Here is an 18,112-nt window from a genome sequence, read left to right as displayed (position 1 = left end):
ATCTGTTTTCAGCTGTTACCTAGCTATTTTTACCCACCTTTTCACTGCTGCTTTTCGGTCCTAGCCACAATTGCCCTCCCCTTGTCCCTTCCTCCCTTCTCACCAATTATTTCCCTCACCCGTAACATAGTAGATGACGGCAGAAAAAGACCTGCACGGTCCATCCAGTCTGCCCAACAAGATAAACTCATATGTGCTACTTTTTGTGTATACCTTACCTTGATTTGTATCTGTCATTTCCAGGGCACAGACCGTATAAGTCTGCCCAGCAATATCCTCGCCTCCCAACCACCAGCCCCGCCTCCCACCACCGGCTCTGCCACTTAATCTCAGCTAAGCTTCTGAGGATCCATTTCGTCTGAACAGGATTCCTTTATGTTTATCCCACGCATGTTTGAATTCCGTTACCGTTTTCATCTCCACCACCTCCCGCGGGAGGGCATTCCAAGTATCCACCACTCTCTCTGTGAAAAAATACTTCCTGACATTTTTCTTGAGTCTGCCCCCCTTCAATCTCATTTCATGTCCACTAGTTCTACCGCCTTCCCCTTTCCGGAAAAGGTTCATTTGCGGATTAATATCTTTCTGATATTTGAACGTCTGTATCATATCACCCCTGTTTCTCCTTTCCTCCAGGGTATACATGTTCAGGTCAGCAAGTCTCTCCTCATACGTCTTGTAACGCAAATCTGTCTTGTCTGTCTGTATTACTTAGATTGTAAGCTCTATTGAGCAGGGACTGTCTCTTTGTGTCAGGTGTTCAGCGCTGCGTGCGTCTGGTAGTGCTATACAAATGCTAATAATAATAATAATTTAATATTTCTGGCTGAAAAAAAAATTGCAAAATTGTCAGCACATTTCAAAGAACACCGATGCCATTGATGAGTTGGGGCAAACCAGTTACCAGGATTCAAAAAAGCCTAGAGATGAGTCAACTTAATATGTGGGGCTGCTTCACAAAACCCTAACTACTACTACTTATCACTTCTAACACCAGCTCTGAGCTGGCGTCGGGTTTGCAGCGGTATGGGCGCCTTTGTGGAGTGTGCTGTTTTATAAGCATCGGAGGGAATAGGAAATGACCCCTATTTGCATGCTTTTGACTACATTAGCATGCTACTTGCGCTGATGGTGGGCATGCTCGTTGTTTTCCACAGTAGGAGTCTTTCAGCACTATTCACCGGTAAACACGGGGGCTAGTCCAGCGTTAATGGCCTCTAGTGCCCGCGTTTACTTGTGACCATCGGGTCCTAGGTTACTATGGCTGGAGGAACTCTCTTTCCAACATTCCTCAGATTTCTACCATAATAGTTCAGACTGTGAGGTTTATCCCTTTCTAGCAGAAGGAAGTTCACAAACCTCAGGCAAAAAGGATGATCAGATGATTTGTAACTAAATATGGTTTGTCTCAGTTAACAACATCTTCCCCAACCTCAAGGTACATGTCAATTTCCTTGGTTAAATAACATTAACTATGTAAATAAAACAAGTGTAAACAAACCACAGCAATAAACGGGTCAGGGATACTTCTCCCAGGATTACAGACAGGAAGAACAATATTTGCACAGAGAATTTAGCAATGCATTAAATCATGACACTATTTCTTGAATCTGGTAGTTCAGGGTGAGATATCCGAGCTATTATGGTGGATCTCTGACAACAAAATACATTTTTTCCTTGGGACATTCTCCATAAGAACGTAGACCACAAGATTTGCAGGCCCAATATCCTGAAATCTGATCAGGAGAGAAATCTTTCATTAGTTAGATACTGCTGAAGGTTTACAGAAAGGAAGAATAATATTTCCACAGAATTTAGCAATGCATTAAGCACGACAATATTTCTTGAATCTGGTAGTTCAGGGTGAGATATCCGAGCTATTATGGTGGATAAGAATGTAAACTACAAGATTTGTAGGTCCAATACCCTGAAATCTGGTCAGAGAGAAATTTTAATTACTTAGATACTGCTGAAGGTAATATTTTTGCCTAGACCATACAAAAAGCCTTGATCAAGTGTGCAATAAAGTTCAAACTATATTTACAGAGGTCTTAAGTACATAAGTAATGTCACACTGGGAAAGACCAAGGGTCCATCGAGCCCAGCATCCTGTCCACGACAGCGGCCAATCCAGGCCAAGGGCACCTGGCAAGCTTCCCAAACGTACAAACATTCTATACATGTTATTCCTGGGATTGTGGATTTTTCCCCAAGTCCATTTAGTAGTGGTTTATGGACTTGTCCTTTAGGAAACCGTCTAACCTCTTTTTAAACTCTGCCAAGCTAACCGCGTTTACCACATTCTCCGGCAACGAATTCCAGAGTTTAATTATGTGTTGGGTAGAGAAATATTTTCTCCAATTTGTTTTAAATTTACTACACTGTAGTTTCATCGCATGCCCCCTAGTCCTAGTATTTTTAGAAAGCGTGAACAGAGGTCTACAGATTAAAGGGGCAATTTTAAAATCCTTTTCTAGGCATTAAGGGCTACATTCTATATATGGCGCCTAAAAATCAACATTAAAAAATGCACTATTCTATAAGCCATGCTTAAAGTTAAGCGAGGTTTATAGAATAGTGCTTAAATTTAGGCGCCACCATTTGCACCAATGAAAACACGGTGCAAACGGCTGCGCGTAATTGAAAACCACGTCCCCGATCCGCCCCCAAATGCCCATGACCCTCCCATTTCCGCATCCTCTTTTCTGGGCCATGTGTAAAATTTAGGCACAGATTCTGTACCTAAATTTATGAGCATAGATGACAATTAAATCTAATTAGTGCCGCCTTTTGGAAAAGAAAATAAGGTAAAGGGTTGAGGAGGGAAAGTGGGGGGGGGGGGGGGGGGGGGGGGGGGGGGGGGGAGATGCTAGACCGGGGTCGGGAGCAGTATTTCATCCCTGCCTCAGGTGGCAGATTGCCTTGGGCATAAACGAGGGCAATTCTGCAACAGGCCCCCAACGTGTGTAGCAAGTATGCAGATTTTCAAAGCATGTAGGTGCTTTAGGTTTTGGAAACCACACAGGTGAACCTATACGCACACTTTTACACCCACTATTTATTATGCAAGGAATTGTCTACTAAATTTACACACATGCTTTTGGATTTTCAAAAGTAAACAAAGTAAACACTCCTGTCCTAAACATACACTCAGGCATGTCTACACTCACCACAGCTAAAATATATATGTGAAATAACATTGCATCTATGCTTTTACTTCGGCGTTAAGCCATCTATGTGTATAAACCTCCACTTATCCCCCTAATTCTATAAAAGCCGCCAAAAATTGCATGCGCAAATTTGGGCGTGCACCCAATTTGTGCGTACGATTTAAGTGAATGATGAGCCAATTAGTGCCAATAATTGGCTTTTTGACAAGCAATTTGTACAGTGTCAGAGTTTTGAGCATCGGCCTCTTGTTGAGCCAAATGGTCTGGCGTAGGAAGTGCGGGCATGCTGCTGGAGGGTGCACACAGCAGCCGCGCCCCTGACGGCTCTGCTGGTTCCCTGCTCCTTCTGTCCCGGAACAGGTTACTTCCTGTTCCGGGGCAGAGGGAGCAGGGAGCCAGTGGAGCCGACAGGCGCGTGTGGCTGCTCTCTGCACCCAACAGCAGCCAAGAAAGCACCGGGGGGGGGGGGGGGGGGGGGGGCGCAGCGGCGATCCGCCCCGGGTGGCAGCCGACCTAGGATCGCCACTGGCCGCACTGTTTTGTACAGCGTCGGAGTTTTGAGCATCGGCCTCTTGGTGAGCCAAACAGTCTGTTATCTGTCAACATCGGACGTGTTGCTGAAATGTTGTTAACGGCTGGCTCATCTACCTTGAAACTGATTTGCCTTGCAAGTTCCTTGGCTTCCTCATCCGCTCGGCTTGAATTACTATCCAAAGTCAACGGGTGCAGTACTGTCTTCATGTGTGCTCCACATCCTTCACAGTAGAAGTCCTGGGACCTGGTATAAACAGACATGGCCGATGTAACCACCAGTGTTTGAAAAAAAATCAGTTCTTTCAGTAGATCTACAAACCTAAAGAACCTAGCTATCAAGGTCATTTACATCTGAAGATGTTTTTGGTTAGAGAAGACAGTACTGTGTGTTTTAAAATTATCATATTACACGCTAAGGGTAAATGTGTTTCAATATAGTTTTATTTATCTACAATGCACACAGTACTAACAAATATTCAAGTACCAAATTCCTTAAGTGTTTCAATAAACAAAATGAATTAAAGTTCTATTAGACTACTAATATTTTATTTATTTATTTATTTATTTATTTATTTTTGTTACATTTGTACCCCGCGCTTTCCCACTCATGGCAGGCTCAATGCGGCTTACATGGGGCAATGGAGGGTTAAGTGACTTGCCCAGAGTCACAAGGAGCTGCCTGTGCCTGAAGTGGGAATCGAACTCAGTTCCCCAGGACCAAAGTCCACCACTCTAACCACTAGGCCACTCCTCCACTGTTGCTACTATTTGAGATTCGACATGCAGATCACCAATGTGGCCGCGCAGGCTTCTGCTTCTGTGAGTCTGACGTCCTGCACGTACGTGCAGGACGTCAGACTCACAGAAACAGAAGCCTGCGCAGCTTTCTACATGGAATGTTGCTAGTGGAATAGCAACATTCCATGTAGAATCTCCAATAGTAGCAACATTCCATGTAGAATCTCCAATAGTATCTATTTTATTTTTGTTACATTTGTGCCCCGTGCTTTCCCACTCATGGCAGGCTCAATGCGGCTTACATGGGGCAATGGAGGGTTAAGTGACTTGCCCAGAGTCACAAGGAGCTGCCTGTGCCTGAAGTGGGAATCCAACTCAGTTCCTCAGTTCCCCAGGACCAAAGTCCACCACCCTAACCACTAGGCCACACTAATACACACTAATCACTTCCACCTCTCTCACACTCTCACCCATCATATACAAATCACAAACATTAAGCTTCTCTTAAATATAGCATAATATGACACATGGGGCCAACTTAGTGTACATAGCATTTAATTCAACTTACCACAGTTCATCTTTTACTGATATCGCATAAATCAAACGTTGCAACAGTTCATCTTTGCTAATCTACTATAATAAAACTCACCTGAGCTCAACGTTCTGAGGACACTGACGTCAGTGAAGCCAAGCCCTGACTTCCTTCAAAAAGGTTCGAAGGTTCGTGGTGGTGAAGCCACCAAAATTGCTCCGGGCCCCGCCCTCAAGGGCGGAGCAATGGCAGAACAACGAAGGGGTTGGCAGGGAGGGAGGCAGGGGTGGGTGGGAAATCGCTCCGGGCCCCGCCCTCGAGGGCGGAGGAATGGCAGAACAACGAAGGGGTTGGCAGGGAGGGAGGCAGGGAGGCGGGGGTGGGTGGGAAATCGCTCCGGGCCCCGCCCTCGAGGGCAGAGCAATGGCAGAACAACGAAGGGGTTGGCAGGGAGGGAGGCAGGGAGGCGGGGGTGGGTGGGAAATCGCTCCGGGCCCCGCCCTCGCGTCTAACGTCATGACGTTGGGGCGGAGCAATGGCAGAACAACGAAGGGGTTGGCCAGGGAGGGAAGAGGGTGTTGGCGACGAAAACCTTGCTAGCGCCCGTTTCATTTGCTCTGAAACGGGCTTCTTTTACTAGTAATACATAAATCAGGTGTTTAAAGAGTGAGCGGCTGCGCATAACTGTGGAGGAGTGGCCTAGTGGTTAGGGTGGTGGACTTTGGTCCTGGGGAACTGAGGAACTGAGTTCGATTCCCACTTCAGGCACAGGCAGCTCCTTGTGACTCTGGGCAAGTCACTTAACCCTCCATTGCCCCGTGTAAGCTGCCTTGAGCCTGCCATGAGTGGGAAAGCACGGGGCACAAATGTAACAAAAATAAAATAGATACTATTGGAGATTCTACATGGAATGTTGCTACTATTGGAGATTCTACATGGAATGTTGCTATTCCACTAGCAACATTCCATGTAGAAGGCTGCGCAGGCTTCTGTTTCTGTGAGTCTGACGTCCTGCACGTACATGCAGGACGTCAGACTCACAGAAGCAGAAGCCTGCGCGGCCACATTGGTGATCTGCAAGGGCCGACTTCTAGTGGAATAGCAATATTCCATGTAGAATCTCAAATAGTAGCAACAGTGGAGGAGTGGCCTAGTGGTTAGAGTGGTGGACTTTGGTCCTGGGGAACTGGGTTCGATTCCCACTTCAGGCATAGGCAGCTCCTTGTGACTCTGGGCAAGTCACTTAACCCTCCATTGCCCCAGGTACAAATAAGTACCTGTGTATAATATGTAAGCCGCATTGAACCTGCTATGAGTGTGAAAGCGCGGGGTACAAATGTAACAAAAAAAAAAAAAAGTTGTCTGGCGGGCTGATAAGGTATTAAATGTGAATGCTGTGTACTTTGCTGATTCACAGCTTACTCTGAAACCTCCAATAAATGATGTTACCAAAAAAAATGTTTTTCAAACCACCAGTTACGTTCAATATGTTGTTTTTCGAACAGCATTTCTCTCTTTTGGTTCAAGCTCCGATTTTTTTCTCACCTTGACTATTGTAACAGTTTATATTTAGGTATTGCTAAACATTGCAGATCAAAGTTACAAACTTTGTAGCAAAGTTGATTTTTTCATTGTCATTAATTTGATAGGGCTACTGTATTTTTGACTAAGCTGAATTGGTTGTCAGTTTCCGTGAGAACAGAATTCAAATTGGCTTGCATTATCTATAATGATTTTTTCTTCTTAAGGATCGTTTTTTTGTGTCCTACATGTAACATGTAATCCACTTTCAACCTTGGTGGAAGAAGTTGCCATAGGATTTCTGCAGGGACAGAAGCAGATAACTATGTGATTCTCAAGGGAGTGTAGTCATAAGTACATAAGTATTGCCATACTGGGAAAGACCAAAGGTCCATCGAGCCCAGCATCCTGTTTCCAACAGTGGCCAATCCAGGTCACAGATACCCGGCAAGATCCCAAAAATGTACAAAACATTTTATACTGCTTATCCCAGAAATAGTGGATTTTCCCCAAGTCCATTTAATAAAGGTCTATGGACTTTTCCTTTAGGAAGCCATCCAAACCTTTTTAAAACTCCGCTAAGCTAACCGCCTTTACCACATTCTCTGGCAACCAATTCCAGAGTTTAATTACACGTTGAGTGAAGAAAAATTTTCTCCAATTCGTTTTAAATTTACTACATTGTAGCTTCATCGCCTGCACCCTAGTCCTAGTATTTTTGGAAAGTGTGAACAGACGCTTCACATCTACCCGTTCAACTCCACCCATTATTTTATAGACCTCTATCATATCTCCCCTCAGCCGCCTTTTCTCCAAGCTGAAGAGCCCTAGCTGCTTTAGCCTTTCCTCATAGGGAAGTCGTCCCATCCCCTTTATCATTTTCGTCGCCCTTCTCTGCACCTTTTCTAATTCCACTATATCTTTTTTGAGATGCGGCGACCAGAGATGCGGCGATGCCAGAAAGAGACTTGGAATGCACTGAGAGAGGAAACTGGAGCGACAGAATGAAGCTTGGAATGCCCAGAGGGGAGTTGGGACACCAAACTGAGGCTTGGAACTCTCAATGGTTGAATAGTGAATACCATCCAAGAAACTGCAGGAGGCTTTTAGGTCAGGATGAAATGGAAGGCTGTGAGAGAGTAAAGAATAGCACCAACTCTTGCAGGTACGGGGAGGAGATTAATTGTGGGAAAGGTTGGGGATGGAATGGATCTTAGCGGGTACAGGTGGGGTATGGGTGAAACTTCTGTCCCCATGCAACTCTCTATTGTGAACACGAAAAGCAAAGTTGAACAGGAAAGTCTGTGTAATCACATGCCAAACATATAATAAAGAAAGAACAGAAATGACTGCTAAGAGCAGAGTTTAATAATAAAAAAAAACAAAATCTTGAAATTTTACTGCTAACCATTCCAGTAAAATTGGAGGTCGGAATACTCAATACACCCATGCAAAGGGACACTTTTATAGCTGTTTTAAGTAAAATACAGTATAGTCTCGATTATCCGACATAAACGGAACTGAGCCGCTGCCGGATAAGTGAAAAGTCGGATAATACGGAGAACAATGGTAACCCCTTAAAAAATGCAAGCAAAACATACAGGGCCGTGCCTAGGGTCTCCGGCGCCCCCCTGCAGTTGGCCCCGCCGGCGCCCCCTGCAGTTGGCCCTGCCGGCGCCCCCCCCCCCACGAAAACGATCGCTACACTACCCGCCCTCTTCTCCCCAGATCCTTTTCCTTTTTGTTTAAATTTACCTCTCCGGCGTGCGGCAGCGTAGCATTAGTGAGAAGGAGGCGGCGCTCCCCCGCCCCGACGTGTCTTCTTCCCTTCGCTCAGTGTCCCGCCTTCTTCTGACGTCATTTCTGACGTCAGAAGAAGGCGGAACCGAGTGAAGGGAAGATACTGACACGTCGGGGCGGGGGAGCGCCGCCTACTCACTAATGCTACGCTGCCACGCGTCGGAGAGGTAAATTTAAACAAAAAAAAAAGGACAAGGATCTGGGGAGAAGAGGGCGAGGTAAGCACGGTGCGGCGGGGCGCCCCCCAGAGGATGGCGCCCTCCTGCCATGCTTACCTCGCTTACCGTGTCAGCATGGCCCTGAAAACATACTTTATGCATACAGAACAGGCATAGGGTATCTGTATTTAAAGAACAGTACTGTTTAACACTATAACCAGCAGCGTGTGAAGCCGCAAAACAGGAAAAGAACCTGCACGGCTCTCAACAGCAACATGATGATGTCACCGGGGGAGGGTCTGTCGGATATGCCCGGTTGGTCGGATTAGTGAAGGTCGGATAATCGAGACTGTGCTTTACAAAAATTATTCTCAATCAGCCTACAAGCAAATAAAAGTACCTTACTTTTTGGCAAGTGCTTTCCTTTCCTCTGGAGTATAGTCTAAGGAACCTATGGCACCTTCTCCTTTCGTTGGCATAAACCCAATAATCGCTAACAATGCAGTTCTTACTAAAAAAAAAAAAGGAGGGAGAGGAGTTATGTAAGAGTCTCGGTTGTTGCTGCAAACTTTTTAAAAATTGTTATTGGAATTTCAAACAAAACAATTGCATTATGAAAGCCACAAACATAGTAACCCAGTAGATTATGGCAGATAAAGACTTGTACGGTCCATCCAATCTGCCCAACCAGATAAACTCATTGCATACGGAATGATGTGATACGTCATACCTGATCTTGATTTATCCTTGCCATTTTCGGGGCACAGACCGTAGAAATCTGCCCAGCACTGCCCTTGTTCTAAATTTCTGAAGTTGTCGAAGCCCTTGAAAAGCTCCACTGCAGCCCATCCAAATCTATTTAGCCACGATCAGGGTACAGACCGTGGAAGTCTTCCACTGCCAATATATTATGTATACCACTTTGGTTAACACTGCGCTGTTCACATACAGGCTGCTCCATACATCCATCACTCTTCCTTCGCAGTCTCACATCAAGACTGCTTCCTTCTGAAACTGTTTACTCCAAAGAAAGGCCTACCTCTTATTCACCATGTTGAGACATCATAGTGTTTCTTACATATCCCCCCCCTCCCCTTCCTCTTACAGAGTCATTTTTATTTATTCAGTATTTTTAGGGACCCTTTTACTAAGCCGCGTAAGAGTCTACACGCGCCCAATACACTGCGCCTAAATTTTCTAGAATATGCTTAGTTCCACACGGATTTTTTTAGGCACCATATATAGAATCTGGCCCATAATGGAATATGGGCAGATCAAAATAAAATGGCCAAATTATGAGCAGAACCAAACAAGGGTCATGGATGTCTGTATTGCAGCATAGGAACACCCATTTAGAAAATGGTCGAGATTGGGTGGCAGAGCCGGTGGTGGGAAGCGGGGCTGGTGTTTGGGAGGCGGGGATAGTGCTCAGCAGACTTATACGGTCTGTGCCAGAGCCGGTGGTGGGAGGCAGGGATAGTGCTCAGCAGACTTATACGGTCTGTGCCAGAGCCGGTGGTGGGAGGCAGGGATAGTGCTGGGCAGACTTATACTGTCTGTGCCAGAGCCGGTGGTGGGAGGCAGGGCTGGTGGTTGGGAGGTGGGGATAGTGCTGGGCAGACTTTTACGGTCTGTGCCAGAACCGGTGGTGGGAGGCGGGGATAGTGCTGGGCACACTTATACGGTCTGGGCCAGAGCTGGTGGTTGGGAGGCGGGGCTGGTGGTTGAGATGTGGGGATAGTGCTGGGCAGACTTATACAGTCTGTGCCAGAACCGGTGGTGGTAGGCAGGGATAGTGCTGGGCAGACTTATACGGTCTGTGCCAGAGCCGGTGGTGGGAGGCAGGGATAGTGCTGGGCAGACTTATACGGTCTGTGCCAGAGCCGGTGGTGGGAGGCGGGGCTGGTGGTTGGGAGGTGGGGATAGTGCTGGGCAGACTTATACGGTCTGTGCCAGAGCCGGTGGTGGGAGGCAGGGCTGGTGGTTGGGAGGTGGGGATAGTGCTGGGCAGACTTATACGGTCTGTGCCAGAGCTGATGGTTGGGACGCAGGGCTGGTGTTTGGGAGGTGGGGATAGTGCTGGGCAGACTTATACGGTCTGTGCCAGAGCTGATGGTTGGGACGCAGGGCTGGTGGTTGGAAGGTGGGGATAGTGCTGGGCATACAGTCTGTGCCAGAGCTGATGCTTGGGACGCAGGGCTGGTGGTTGGAAGGTGGGGATAGTGCTGGGCAGACTTATACGGTCTGTGCCAGAACCGGTGGTGGGAGGCGGGGATAGTGCTGGGCAGACTTATACGGTCTGTGACCTGAAGAGGACAGGTACAAATCAAAGTAGGGTATATGAGTTATCTTGTTGGGCAGACTGGATGGACCGTGCAGGTCTTTTTCCTCCGTCATCTACTATGTTACTATGTTACAATGTCCATGCAGAGCAGAAGGGTGGCCTAATGGTTAGAGCAGTGGACTGTACACCAATGTGCACCATTTCAATAGCCTTCAGGCTTGCAGGTGTCCTATAAATTCAGGTGCAGTAGGTATTTTCTGATTCTGGAGGGCTCACAATTAAAAAAAAAAGAGTTGAAGTGAGATTTGAACCTGGGTCCCTTGGTCTACAGTCCACTCACTTCACTACCCAATAGGTTACTCTTCAGACCGGCTTCCTATTCTGCTAAGAATGCTGTCATAGAGCCCGGTATCCCCTTCCGGTTTCACTTTCAGGGGAGAAGGAGGGGAATTGTAACCACTGGGGGATTATGGAGGTGTCATGCTTTAATCCCTTCAGTGGAGAGCTGCTCAACCAGAGCACCGTTTCTGCTACCTGGACGTGCCAGGTCTAAATTAGGACGTCCTTTTTAGACATGGACGTACCTTCCCCTTCAGTAATTGTTGTTGAACGTTCATATTTTGGGCCTTCCCTGATGCCACCCAAAACATGTCCTAAACACGCCTCCTCACTATATGGATGTTCTACCGTGTTAGACGTCCATACCCTGCCTTTGCAAAATTGGGATTTGGATGTTCCTGCAATATGAAAGTCTGAATGCCAGTTTTCAGACATCCCAAACACAAATAGAGCTTCGAAAATAAGCATCATGGTGTATCTGGAATTTCAGAAAGCATCTGGCAAAGTACCTCATGAAAGACTTGAGGAAATAAAAAACTTACAGAACAGGAGGCATTTACCCATTACACAAAAAGCAACTTTTTGTTCTCTGAGTCTACTTTTGTAGAATATGTTGCTCCAGGAATTAAGGGATGAGAATTACTACTTGTGTTTTTGTAAATAGCTAAAAGCTTAGTATTTTTGAGTTTCGTTAACGCCTGTGGTTTTGCCGAGATATGATAATGGATTTTATGCAGCTTTTATTTTTATTCTGTTTGACTGTTTTGCACTTTTATTTGTTTACCTATGAATTTTAAAATATTGTACATTGCCACAATGCTTTTGACAAGACGAACTGCATAAAAGTCAGAAACACGGAGCAGAGTTAAATGGCCATTTGTCTCAATGGAAGAAGGTGAACAGTGGAGTGCCACAGGGATCCGTACTGAGTATGGTGCTTTTTAACATATTTATAAAAGATCTAAAAACAAGGTAATGTAATTTGCAGAAGATGGCAAATGATTCAAAGTTGTTAAAATCACATGTGGATTGTGAGAAACTGCAGGAGAACTATGTGGGACTGGGAGATTGGGCATCCAAGTGGCAGATGAAATTCAATGTGGGCAAGTGCAAAGTGACGCATATAGCAACCAGTGGCGTAGCTAAGTAGGGCCAGGGGGGCCTGGGCCCCCGTAGATTTGGCCCTGGACCCCTCTGCCGACGACCATCACGACCCCGCTCCCGCCGTCAACCCTCCCCTGCCGTCGTCGTGGGCTACCTTTGCTGGCGGGGGACCCCAATCCCCGCCAGCCGAGGAGGTCCTCTTCTTCCCGCGAAGGCTTTGTGCAGGACGTCAGAAACAGAACAAAGCCTTCGCGGGAAGAAGAGGACCTCCTCGGCTGGCGGGGATTGGGGTTTCCCGCCAGCAAAGGTAGGAGACAGCAGGGGAGGGTTGGCGGCGGGAGGGAGGGGGTTGAGAGGGTCGTCGCCAGGGGTCGTCAAAGTTGGCGGTGGTGGGTCGATAATGGCTGGGGGGGGGGGGCTAAAATGTGCCCCCTCACCTCGGGCTCTGGACCCCTCTCCCGCCGAAGTCTGCTTACGCCCCTGATAGAAACAAATAACTCAAAACGTGATCACCTCTCCCCTCTCCAGTCGGTTCAAAACTCTGCTGCCCGTCTCATCTTCCGCCAGGGTCGCTTTACTCATACTACCCCTCTCCTCAAGACCCTTCACTGGCTCCCTATCCGTTTTCGCATCCTGTTCAAACTTCTTCTACTAACCTATAAATGTACTCACTCTGCTGTTCCCCAGTATCTCTCCACACTCGTCCTTCCCTACACCCCTTCCCGTGCACTCCGCTCCATGGATAAATCCTTCTTATCTGTTCCCTTCTTCACTACTGCCAACTCCAGACTTCGTGCCTTCTGTCTCGCTGCACCCTACGCCTGGAATAAACTTCCTGAGCCCCTACGTCTTGCCCCATCCTTGGCCACCTTTAAATCTAGACTGAAAGCCCACCTCTTTAACATTGCTTTTGACTCGTAACCACTTGTAACCACTCGCCTCCACCTACCCTCCTCTCTTCCTTCCCGTTCACATTAATTGATTTGATTTGCTTACTTTATTTATTTTTTGTCTATTAGATTGTAAGCTCTTTGAGCAGGGACTGTCTTTCTTCTATGTTTGTGCAGCGCTGCGTACGCCTTGTAGCGCTATAGAAATGCTAAATAGTAGTAGTAGTAGGAAAGGGTAGACATCATCATAGTCAATAGGCTGATATCTTCTACTCTGTGTGTGGTGGCGGCCAGAACTCAAACAGAATGTTGGGAATTATTAGGAAAGGAAGAGAGAATAAAACAAAGACTATCATATTGCCCCCTCTATTACTGCATGGTCCAACTGCACCTTGAGTGTTATGTGCAATTCTGGTTATAGAGTGGAATTAGAAAAGGTACAGAGAAGGGTCATCAAAATGACATAGAAGGCAGAACAATTCTCATACAAGGAAAAGCTAAAGAGGTTAGGGCACTTTGGCTTGGAGAAAAGAAGGATGAGGAAAGATGATAGAGATTTTTTTGAAATCCTGAGTGGAGTGTAACGGGTATTTGCAAACTGATTGTTTACTTCTGCAAACAATATGGGATATGCCATGAAAGTTGCAAAGTAGTACATTTAAAAAAAATAGGAGAAATATTTTATCCCTGGACTTGTTGTCGGATGATGCGGTAAAAGCAGTTTGTGTAGCTGAGTTTAAAAAAGGGCTTGGACAACTTCCCGAAAATAAAGTCATTAGACTGTTATTAAGGTAGACCTGGGGAAACTCACTGCTTATCCCCGAGGATAAATAGCAGGAAATCTAGCTATATTTTGGGAATATCCGGATAGTGCTCCAGTGGTCAGACAGGATATTCAGTGGTAGTATCCAGTTATGTGTCGTAGAATATCCTGTGGGGACCTGGTCAGCACTAGTTAACTGTTTAGGAGCCTACCTACCTGGTTAAGTAGTGCTAAATATCAACCCCTTACATAAGAACATAAGTGTTGCCATACTAAGCCCAGCATCCTGTTTCCACAGTATCTGGCAAGATCCCAAAACAGTACAACACACTTTATGCTGGTTATCCTAGAAATAAGCAGTGCATTTCCCCAAGTCCATCTTAATAATGGTATATGGACTTTTCTTTTAGGAAGTTATCCAAACCTTTTTTAAACCCTGCTAAGCTTAACTACTTCCACAACATTCTCTGGCAACAAATTCCAGAGTTTGATTACTCGTTGAGTGAAGAAATATTTTCTCTGATTTGATTTAAATTTACTACTACATGGGCGTCCTCAACTGCTTTTCTTCGCGGGGGCGACCAAAGTTCACGGGGGCATGTTGGAAGCCCATGTGTTAAGCACGCCCCAGTCCCGCCTTCGCTATGCTTCCGACACGCCCCCGTGAACTTTGGTCGCCCCCGCGACGGAAAGCAGTTGAGGACACCCAAAATCGGCTTTTGATTATGCCAATTTGGGCGACCCTGGGAGAAGGACGCCCATCTCCCGATTTGTGTCGAAAGATGGGCTCCCTTCTCTTTCGAAAATTAGCCTGTATATCTTTTTTAGATGAGGTGATTAGAACTGCACACAGTATTCAAGGTGTGGTCGCACAATGGAGCGATACAGAGGCATTATAACGTCCTCATTTTTGTTTTCCATTCTTTTCCTAATAATACCTAACATTCTATTTGCTTTCTTAGCCGCTGCAGCACACTGAACAGAAGGTTTCAACGTATCATCAACGATGAAACCTAGATCCTTTTCCTGGTCAGTGATTCCTAATGTGGAACCTTGCGTCATGTAGCTATAGTTCAGGTTCCTCTTTCCCACACACATCACTTTACACTTGCTCACATTAAACATCATCTGCCATTTGGATGCCCAGTCTCCCAAGGTCCTCTTGTGATTTTTCACAATCCTTTTGCGATTTAACAACTTTGAATAACTTTGTGTCATCAGCTAATGTAATTACCTCACTAGTTACTCCCATCTCTAGATCATTTACAAATATGTTAAAAAGCAGCGGTCCCAACAGATATATCCAATCATTCATTAACAAACAAAGACACATTTCGCTATATTTTCTTTAAAAATACTCACTGCTCCAGGAGGGCTGCCAGGTTTCAGGATGGTGTCCGGAAATGCTCAAACAGATTTTCTTTCCCACTTCAAACCTGCCATTGGACTTCATAAAACATGAAAGACACTTTACTACAATATAACCGAGAGGAATTTAAGAAGGTAGAGAAGGTAAAATCTTCAGATAAAAATCAAAGATATAGTGGAGGTCTTGGTTCAATTCCCATGTCTAGGTTTCCATTCCCTGGTATGGTTGGGGGGGATGATGTGGAGGAGAGTTTCAGCTTGGGTTTGACAGGGGCACAAGGAAAATAGTTTTGTAAAAAACCATCCACATGAAAAATCTAAAAATGTGCCTCTTTTAAGCTATTTTATTGAGACAACACAGACGCTCAAATAGCTTTACAAAATATGCACCCAGAACTATCCCCAACAGATCACAAAATTATACCTGCCCTGAAAGTGTAAAGGTGTGCACGTTCACATGAATTTTAGGTTTAAATCACCTTTATTAGTGTATAATGTGATGCCACATAACACTCACTGTATAGGCATCGTTTTCAGTGCCACAGGCTTAATCAAAAAGATCTTCCAAGAGCACCTGGATAAGTAGACTATATATGTGACATCTTCCCCCTGATTCTATAAAAGTCACAAATAATTGTGCATGCAATTTAATAAAATAACGAGATAATCAGTGCCAATAATTGCCTTTTTTAACAAGCAAATATTGGCACTAATTAGATTTAATTGGGACTAACGCACGTAAATTTACATGCGGCCCAAAAAAGGGGGCACAGAAATGGGAGGGTCGTGGGCATGGTTTTGAGTTACATATGTAATTATAGAATATGGGTGCTCCGCGTGTAAATTAAGGTGTGGGCATTTGCACCATGTTATCGTTGGTGCAAATGGTGCCACCTAAATTTACACGGGACTTTTCTGCTTACGTGTTATTCTATGAACCGCACTGAACTTTAGGCATGGCTTATGGCGCCATTTATAGAATTTACCCCCTTATGAACTCCAGAATGAAGCTCTCTTTGGCACAATGCAAGTACTACGGCAAGCACTAGCAATACATTTGAGAGACAGATCGAGAGACTGAGATCATACTCCAGGTGCTCTGGCTTAGGTTCATTCCTGTCACTGTATGTGCAAAAACAGACAAGGAGACAAGCAAATCAAAAGACGATGCTCAAGAAAATTCAAGGTATTTATTTTCATCCAAGGCTCGACACGGGCCGTGTTTCAGCCACTAGGCCTGCATCAGGAGTCTCAACTGGATGTAAACTCTGTATTGCTCGGTAGAAAAACAAAAGGAATTTGGCAAATGCTGGCAAAGTATGGTCAGTAAGTATAATCACGCAACAGTGTGGAATAATATCTTGCTCTACAGGAGCACAGGAACACAACTGTGAGCTGCTTAGTGAGTAGTGAATGTAACGTCTAATTAAATGGCTTCTGATTTCTCTGTAGTGGCAAATGAAGGTTTATACTACTAGACTAGCCATTAAGCCCGTAAAAACGGGCGAGTATTGCAGCCCTCCTCTCTCCCCTGGCCTCACCACGTCCACTGATCCTCCCCCCCATATCCAGCGACCCTTCTCTTTCCCTTGGCCTCCCCCCTCCCCCCATGTCCAGCAATCCTCCTCTGTGCCCTGCTCTCACCCCAAGTCCAGCAACCATGGCCTCTCCCCCCATGTCCAGCTACCCTCCTCGCCGCCGCTCCCTCCCCCCTCCATGCCAGGCCCCCTGCACTGACCTGATAGCGCCTCTCACCTCCGTGTGAAAGCGCTACAGGCAGCAGCAGATCGCTCTGCTGCTGCCTGCAGCGCTTCCACACGGAGGTGAGAGGCGCTGTCAGGCCAGTGCAGGGGGGCCCGATACGGAGGGGGGTGGGAGCGGCGGGGATGGGGGGGGGGGGAGGTTGGTTCACGCGATGTTCGTTTCTAGGCGGCAGCAGCGGCGTCTGACAGTCCGACTCCGTTTCCCTCTCTGTTCCGCCCTCTGACGTCATGATGTCTTGACGCGAGGGCGGGACAGAGAGGGAAGTCTGTACTGCGCATTTGCAGGTGAGTTGGTCACTTGCCGTTTATATGTTTGATTCTACCCCCCAGTTCTAACTTGAGCTAGAAACATAAAGTAGAAAACGAGGACAGAAGCAGAAAAAAAAAAAAAAAAAAAAAGAGATCTTTAGGTTCTTACTGTTAACAAAATAATACTTGGAGGCTTCATAGGATACTCTGGTGGAAGCACAATGCGGCCGTGATATATTCCTCCATTGAAATCCGAGTCTGGAGGCCCTCGAACAGTGAAATGCCACTCAAAAAGATTATCCTATGGGATGAAAAAAGATTTACTGTGTAAACCATGTGTACAAATAGGCAAAAGACCTCAGGGGTATCCTACCTCAGCCCTCGCCAGGTCAGGTTTTTAGGATTTCCCCAATGAATATGCAAGAGATCTATTTGCATACAATGGAAGCAGTGCATGCAAATTAATCTCATGCATATTATTATTATTATTAGCATTTGTATAGCGCTACCAGACGCACGCAGCACTGAACACCTGATACAAAGAGACAGTCCCTGCTCAAAAGAGCTTACAATCTAAATAACACAGACAGACAAGACAGTTACGGGTGAGGGAAGTAATGGGTGAGAAGGAAGGAAGGGACAAGGGGAGGGCAATTGAGTAGTGGCTAGGAGCTAAAAAGCAGCAGCGAAAAGGTGGGTTTTCACTGGGGAAATCCTGAAGACCCAACTGGATTGAGCACTCGAGGACTGAGGTTAGACAACCCTATTAGAACCCATTCCCTCTTCTGGAGATTAACTGGACTTTCGTATCTCTTGACCCAAACTCAAGGCCAGGGAAAATGTACTATCACTGTACTTGTTTCAGTGTTCAGTTTTAACAGCAACAAAACCACAAGATG

General features: G+C 45.9%; 1 protein-coding gene across 3 annotated transcripts in view; it reads right to left on the bottom strand.

Annotated features, from left to right (window-relative positions):
* UBE2J1 (ubiquitin conjugating enzyme E2 J1) overlaps positions 1-18,112 on the bottom strand; it is a 66,156-nt gene that overhangs the window by 24,652 nt on the left and 23,392 nt on the right. For all 3 annotated transcript variants that reach the window (XM_030199100.1, XM_030199101.1, XM_030199102.1), the window contains exons 3-6: positions 17,383-17,514; positions 15,196-15,280; positions 8,859-8,964; positions 3,819-3,948 (exon numbers count right to left, since the gene is read on the bottom strand). In XM_030199100.1, coding sequence (XP_030054960.1) covers positions 3,819-3,948; positions 8,859-8,964; positions 15,196-15,280; positions 17,383-17,514 — 453 coding nt within the window. The remainder of the gene's footprint in view (positions 1-3,818; positions 3,949-8,858; positions 8,965-15,195; positions 15,281-17,382; positions 17,515-18,112) is intronic.

This window comes from Microcaecilia unicolor, chromosome 3 (assembly GCF_901765095.1).
Source record: "Microcaecilia unicolor chromosome 3, aMicUni1.1, whole genome shotgun sequence".
In the NCBI taxonomy this organism is placed as follows: domain Eukaryota; kingdom Metazoa; phylum Chordata; class Amphibia; order Gymnophiona; family Siphonopidae; genus Microcaecilia; species Microcaecilia unicolor.
Note: the sequence above shows the minus strand (reverse complement) of the source record. Positions and strands in the feature narration are given on the sequence as shown.